At 45.2% G+C, this 7,905-nt stretch overlaps 1 protein-coding gene across 1 annotated transcript in view; it reads left to right on the forward strand.

Moving 5' to 3' along the window:
• Positions 1-6,012, forward strand: part of LOC135817357 (FACT complex subunit SSRP1-like) — an 18,754-nt gene extending 12,742 nt beyond the window's left edge. The window contains exons 10-12 of the mRNA XM_065330527.1: positions 2,827-2,914; positions 3,157-3,272; positions 5,009-6,012. Of these exons, the coding sequence (XP_065186599.1) occupies positions 2,827-2,914; positions 3,157-3,272; positions 5,009-5,285 (481 nt within the window). The 3' untranslated portion in view covers positions 5,286-6,012. The remainder of the gene's footprint in view (positions 1-2,826; positions 2,915-3,156; positions 3,273-5,008) is intronic.
• Positions 6,013-7,905: the final 1,893 nt, after the last annotated feature.

The raw sequence follows: 7,905 nt of genomic DNA on the forward strand, positions 1-7,905 counted from the left end.
TATACCTGTGTTTACTGCTTACTGCTGCTTTATTGTTCCAAGTATCAGTTTAAAGAGAATTGGTGAGCACACATGCTCATTCCCTGGGCACTGCAAATTCACAACTCATTTCATTTCATAAAATGGCAATAAATAAGATAAATTGTGCACTCATAACAACAGCAAAAATGAAGAAAGTCAAGTTCCATAACGTTTTCTTGTGACTGTCATCAGTGGAACGCCGTCACATAAAAATGTAATAACTAAAACACACACTTATATACATGTAGCTAATATGGTTTCAGGTAGAAATACAGCAGCTAACAGGTACAAAAAGGGAAGTTTGCACCTTTGCAATGTGTGAATATAGTGTATGTGAGAAAGGTAGTGGCAGATGAATGTGATACTGTGTGAATGAATGTAATGGTGCATTTCATTTCACATAATCATTTTCAACGTTTCGGCAAATTGCCATCATCAGGATACAATATGAAGTGGAAGTCTGCCAAGGAGCAGTTATATACACTAATTTGTGTTCTTAGGTGTTGATAATATTTTTTTATGACTACATATGTTACCTCAGTGCTAGAAATATGACATGTCTAAAACTAGTGAAAGATCACAAGTTTTCACTGACTCATATGCTGGGTGTTGGTAATAAGTTAGCACAGCGCAGATGTCACCAGATAACTTGAGAAATGTCTGAACAGGTTTCTCGCAAGCAATTCACGAATGTGACCATGTCAGTGGTTTCCAGTAAATACTGTCACCTAGATAGACAGTGTGGTGTGATTGTTTTAGAGTAATGACCATCCAGTACTGGTGTTGATCTCTGGGCCTTCGTTTCTGATCTCCACTGCCTCTCGCAATTTGCGGCTTGCCCTGTCACTGGCTCTTGCAACCACAGACACTGCCGAGAAGATGCTGTCCCCGACACCTAGGTTGATCCCTGCATGCTTAGCTCGCATGTGGTCACCCCATGGCTTATCCACAGTGCGCCTACGAGCCTCACCGTTGTGTTCCTCCAGTCTTGTCTCCAGTGTGCGACCCGTCTCTCCAATGTATTTTTCCCTGCACAACTTGCATTGCAGCCGGTATATCACATTCTTCTTCAAACATATTTTCACTCCACCCGACTTACAAGTCAGACACGGCCCCAATGGGCGTCCTCTTCTCTTTGTCTTTCTGATGTTGGGCTCCTTAATGCAGCTGGGCGGACTTTGTGCTGAGTGACAGAGCTGACGTTTGAGGCTACCCGCATGCTCGTAAACCACCCGGACTGGTAACTTGTGCTTCCGGATAGCTTTGCTGACGCTGTGATGCACCCTGTCCGACTTATACGGCAGCTTCAGAAACGCACAACACGGATTACCTCGGCGGCGACGCTTGGGTTTCCTTGCTGCTTCTCGGGCATTGATGATGAGGCTCTCTGGATAGTGGTTGAGTTGAAGTTGGTCTTGAATTTTCTGTTCACTTTCTTTACACATGGTGTCATTGGAAGACAGACGTTGTGCTCTTAAGAATTGAGACTTGGCAACGGCAAGTTTGATGTGATGAGGTACAGCAGATGCGTAGTCTATCAGCAATCCACTATTGCATGGCTTTTGGAAGAGCTTGTACGTCATCTGGCCCGACTGTTGTATGGCAATCGTCACGTCCATGTAATCAATCCAGCCTTTGCTACTGCTGAGCTCGTAGGTGAACTTGAGTCGGTCGTGTCCTGCATTGAAGTGCTGTATTAGCTCCAAGAGGCGCAGCCCGCGAGGATACTTGATCCCGTACTTTGGCTACGTCCCCACGCATGGCATCCGGAGCATGAGTGTGGTTGCCAGTTACCGCCGTCACCAGCCCGTGCCTTGTCCTCATCCTTCCCTTGCAGCTCAAGGCATCCTTCTCCTCGCACTTCCAGTAAACTACTCCATCCTTTCCAACCTTGTCCACAACGTAGCCATACCCACGGTGAATGAGCTTTTCTTTTCCATGCTTGGTGGTCGTCTTGAGATCTACTTCCATCATCAGTTCTCGTAGTTGCTTGAAGAACATCAACAGATATGCCTTATATGGTTGATTGTTGGGAGGGCACACATATGTAATAAAGTTTTTGTTTTGATCCATCTGTTAGAATTGCACCACCACGCTCACGCCATGGAAACCTTTCGCTCCCTTCACTTGTTTGTGTCCTCGCCCATGTTCGCCTTGCATTTGCACATTTCCCTTTCCCTTCGTTTGGTTTTGTTAGGTATATTTAGAGGTCGATTTCGTGTCATTCGACGAAAATCCCACACCTCGACAAAGGTTGTCGATGAAAATACCTTTCGTCTAACCTGTCACTCGGCGAGAAGTTCACACGTCGAAAAGGACAGTCACCTAATGGGCCAGTCAACGAAATGGCTTGGGGACGAACAGGATTCGACGAACAGTTGTTCGTCGAAAATGTTTTCTGCGAACTGTCGTGGAAGCGAAAAGGAGAAAAGCGAAAATTCTGTGCGCTGTGTGACTGCTATGGAAAAAAATCAAAGTAAATCGATCCCTGAAGTACATTCACCAAGTGTCTACCTAATCACAAAATTGACGCGACAGGCCGACTGACTCCGGCGCAAAACCTGACAGTAGTTAGTTATCATGTATGACAGAAGCTATTGTCTTGGCGTGCAGTGCAGTGACATCACTGAGTGTCTTCTTAACTGTTACTGCATGCTGCCCGTGGATGGCTATAGTAGCAGCACATTGCTCATGTTTGATCACATCGAGCAGTTGGGCACGTTCTTACCTGATCTATTGAACTGGACTTAGCTTTCTTTTACGACGTTGCCGTGTGGTTTGTTTGTGCGGTTGTTGCCTGTATAGGTTTGATTCTGATGCTATGTTGTCGAGTGATGAGGAGAATGCAGCCAAGACAATCCCGGCTGTGGATGAGAGCAAGAAGAGGAAGAAGGTAGGTGACATGGGAGAGCTGTTACAGTGAATACCTGTGTGTGTGTGTGTGTGTGTGTGTGTGTGTGTGTGTGTGTGTGTGTGCGCGCGTTTGTGTGTGTGTGTGTGTGTGTGTGTGTGTGTGTGTGTGTGTGTGCATGGTGTGTGCATGGTGTGTGCATGGTGTGTGGTTCTTATTCAATGGCAATCTTTTTTCGCTTACTTGGGTACATGTCATGCTATTCGCACCAACGTTTGTTCCAGGCACCAAGCAAGCCGAAGCAGCCAAAGGAGAAGGTAGAAAAAGCAGAAAAGAAAGAAAAGAAGGAACCGAAAGAAAAGAAGGAACGGAAAGAGAAGAAGGAAAAGCCATCAGCCAGGTTGGTTAGCAGGATTGCGTCCAATGTTTGTATCCACGTTTTGCAATCCCATTCCTGCCCCAATATGTCATTGCTTTTACATAGTGTTCCGAGGCTATGTCTGGCAGTAGACAGTCGACAGTATAACCCGTCAAAGGCGACCTCCTTGCACGGGTGGTCACCTTATCCAGGGTCTTTTGACTGGAAATAACATGCCGTGGTTCTGGTTGCAGTGGTCCTGTAGGACAGTAAATTCAGTCGGTCGCCTTATCAGAGTGGTTACCTTGACAGATTTTACTGTGGTGTGTGTCTAACAGTTAGCAGTGGTCTATATCTGTGTTTTGAAATGTTGCATACACTACACACATACCGGTACCTCTCGGTTATCCGGACCCCGAGGTTACGAGTACTTCGGTCTACCGAGCACCCTTTGGGCGAGTTTTAGTGGAAATATTACTACTGAACTGTCACTTTTTGTGGAAATAGTGACGTCATAATTAGGGCTCAAACGGTTAGTCCGATTAACCGGTTGCAGACCGGTTACGAAGAATTAACGGTTAACCGATAAAGATAACGGTTACGCAGTAACTTTTCAGTCAATTTTTCAAGTATCAGGTCGTTGCAAAGTGTGCACTTTCGCGGGCTGTCGCACGCGTACGCAATTTCTGGGCTGTCAACTCGGTCATATCTGGTCTCTTGGTGTGAGAGTATGTATGAATGAGCATGCAAGAGAATGTACAAGTGTGCGTTGTACTGAATAGGGTACATTTTTTGAATGAGTATAGTCAAATATACGGTTAAAAAAGAGTCCGCAGGACTGCCGTGGCTTATAGGTTATAACCGGTTAACCGACCGTTAGCTTAGCAGTTAACCGTCAGGGGTAAAACCGTGACCGTTTGAGCCCTAGTCATAATATTATTATGCCATTTTATGGCCTTTCCGTATCAAAATGTATGTAATTCGGAGTCACGGACATTTCAAAGTTGCGGGCAGTGGCCAGTCCCTGACCGCCCGGATAAACGAGGTATGAGTATACTTACCTACCACTGTCACACTGTGTGCCTCACAGTCTCTCACCGGCATTCACAGCAACCCACCCCATTATTCCGATTTGCTTCAGTGGTATTTTCTCAGAAAAGGGAGGAAGGTAGCACAACTTTGTTATAATTGAACACCTGAAGATTGTTGTTAGTTTTGCTACATGTATAATCGATAGCTCGATCGTTAACAACATATTAGTAGTTGTTAACCAATTTCGATGATCGTTTCACCCCTAAATAATCATCCATGGAATATTCTCTTCAAATTCTGCAGATGTCTTTAAAGCTTTGGAAGTGGTATTGTGAAATAAAAAATGGGGGTCCCCGGAGTTTTACTACTATTCTAGTTGTCTAAAAGTCGCAAATGTTGCCATTTTGCCCGAAATTCCAATGTTCCATATTCCTCGATATCACAAAGAACGAATATGGGAACCTACAAACTTTATCGCAGATTCAGAATCAGCATGAACTTTTCTTGGTAGTCCACCATTATGAGCAAATTATTACATTGATGAAATTCTGGTGAATACCTTCCGAAAAAGTGTGTGGCGACGCCTGAAACTGTAGCGAATTACCTTTTATTTTAAGTTGCAAATACCGACACAACGACCAAGAAAAAGAAAGTGGAGATTATTGATAGAGTATAATCTGTGTGTGTGTGGCAGACAACTTGATATGTTAACCCACTTTATATTCTCGTTGTTTTGTTCACCGTAGCTCTACGAGTGTGGCGAAAGCCAAGAAGAAGGAAGCACCGATCTCGAAGGAGGAGATCAGTGATAGTGACAGTGGTGGTAGTGATGTTGTCATGGAGGATGAGAGTGATGATGATGGGGCACCGCCGGCAAAGAGGTCCACACGCTCACGACGCGGACAGTCGAACGACGAGGAGCTAGCCCAGCTGCCGTCCGAAGGCTCGAATGATGAGGAAGAAGCCGAGCTAACGTCTGGAGCTAGTGACGTAGGCAGTGATGATGGTGATGAAAGCGACTGAGCAGACTGAGCTAAGCTTGCGCGTGCGTGCGTGGGCCCATTGGTAGCCATTTGCCGTGCGTCGACTCCCTGCTGTTTCCGTGCTTTGTGTGTTGTTGTCGCTGTGTGTCTTTGTGTGTGTGTGTGCGTGTGTGTGCGTGTGTGTGCGTGTGTGTGTGCGGGTGTGTGTGTGTGTGTGCGTGTGTGTGTGTGTGTGTGCGTGTGTGTGTGTGTGTTGTGTGTATGTGTGTGTGCGTGTGTGCGTGTGTGCGGTGTGTGTGTGCGTGTGCGTGTTGTGTGTGTGTGTGTGTGTGTGTGTGTGTGTGTGTGCGTTCATTTTCATGAATGTGTTCATTCACGTGTTGTGTTGTTAAATTTGTTTTACTATGTTGGCGTCTCGTTGTCTTTGTGTGGCTTTGAACTTTAAATTACACTGCTGCATGTTGAGCCGTACGTTGCAGTACATCAGATGTTCATGTGCCATTGAATGTATATATTGGACCCTGTAGTAATTCCCACACTGTTGCTGCCACCGAAAGTCATACAGTTTGGTTGTACATGTTACAATACCCCGTAGCCTTCTCTGTTTCTGCCACTTCTTATGCTGCTTAGGCTTTCTCACACTTCTATGACCTGGCCTGGTTGCCATGGTTTTTTTTAAAGACTTGAATTCCTTACTCTGTTTGAGCCTCTGTCTGTGATTCGATGCTCTTATACACGCTTTGCTTTGCTTTGCCAACTACTCGCTTCACTGTTTTTGTATTCGGTGAAGATTGCTTGTGTGTGGTTACGGCAGGGAGTAGTACAATACTTTCTGGTTTACGGTAATAGGGTTTGGCCAGTTTGCTGCTGCTGCTGCCGCGCGTATGTGCGTGTGTGTGCGTGTGTGTGTGTGTGTGTGTGTGTGTGTGTGTGTATGTGTGTGCGTGTGTATGTGTGTGTGTATGTGTGTGTGTGTGTGTGTGTGTGTGTGTGTGTATGGTGGCAACTGTTTGTTTTTACCTTGCCTGGGCATTGGGATGGGTGAGGGTTCAACTCACAGCCACTAGCTTCCTCCGTTAGGAAAATGTTATCTCACTCATCTGTGCAGTTTTTGTTTGTTTCCACCTGCCTGTAGATTTGTTGTAGATGCAGTACACGTACCTGCATGGGTGTAAAATTCATGTACCTGTAAGTGTATGGCTGTCTTTAATTCATGTACCTGGATGGCTGTCTTTAATTCATGTACCTGTATGGCTGTCTTTAATTCATGTACCTGTATGGCTGTCTTTAATTCATGTACCTGTATGGCTGTCTTTAATTCATGTACCTGTATGGCTGTCTTTAATTCATGTACCTGTATGGCTGTCTTTAATAATTCATGTACCTGTAAGTGTATGGGTGTCTGTGATACTATTATTACTGCATGTTGTGATGTGCATGCTTGTGTAATTTGCATCGTGTGCATGCAAGTGATTCATTGCTGGTGGTGCAATTCGGATGTGTGCGCAGATATCCTGCAGCACAGCTTCAGGACTACGGCTAGTTTACAGAATTGTTGACCCAGCATTGTTAGTCCTACATGGTTATAGGGCATGGCATGAGAAGATGTGAAGACCACTGGCTATCGGTTACATGGACGCCGTGTGATCAGGTGATTGGCACAAGCTATACTGAAGCTGATGATGAAGATGGCATCAGGTTTCAAAATCTGAGGTAGGCTTATCTGAAAAATGTGTTGTGTTTAAAAGTTAGGAATGCGTTGCGTTCAGTTTAGCGTGTGTTGTGTTCAGTTTAGAATGTATTTGTAGTAATTCTAAATCATTTCAAACGAAAGTATGGCAACATGTTAAAGGGGAAGTTAAGCCTAAAATCAAATTTTCACTAGTTGTAGTCTTTGGGGCGCTCACTGCTGAGTCGAATGGTCTTGGTCCGAGGAAGCTGAGACGCTCCCTTCCTCCTATATTCCCAATCGAACTCTCGCACTTCCACCGAAACTGGTTGACTGCGCCCTACTAGATATAGATGGGGATTTGTATGCAAAATGTCACTAAAAGCGCCATGTCGTTCTTATAAAAGCACGGATGACCGCGATTGGCCCATATGTTGTAGTCGTTTGGACACTGAGTCGACTGGTTTGGTCCGAAAAGGCTGCGATGCAGCGTTCCTCCTTTATTCCCAATCGAACATGGTTGAACAAGCAGTCACGTGCTCCTGCGTACACCAGTCACTTTCGGTGGAAGTTCGCGAGTTCGATTGGGAATAAAGGAAGAAGGGAGCGTCTCAGCTTCCTCGGACCAAGACCACTCAACTGTTTTTTTCTCTTTTTTTCCCCCGTGTGAACCGAACAGTGGGAGTGGCTGGATAATGCTGCTGCGAAGTTTCATTTATAGTATTGCACTCGAAGTATATGCAGCAGGAGAAGACATTCCTTTCACAGCAATCTGTTCCCTTGACATATGTGATTCCGTGGCCACGATGATTTCCGGCTCAGAGATCACAGTGATCCGTGGAGTTTGCACTTTTGACCGCGGAAACAGAGTTCTGCTGGTGACTATGCAGGCAACAACCCAAAAGTCGTTTTTGTTATGTATCTGAGCACATTGATGTTGCCATTAACGTTACCAGTATAGATACATGTAAGTGTAGGCAAGAGTACATAA

This window comes from Sycon ciliatum, chromosome 5 (assembly GCF_964019385.1).
Source record: "Sycon ciliatum chromosome 5, ocSycCili1.1, whole genome shotgun sequence".
NCBI classification, from domain to species: Eukaryota; Metazoa; Porifera; class Calcarea; order Leucosolenida; family Sycettidae; genus Sycon; species Sycon ciliatum.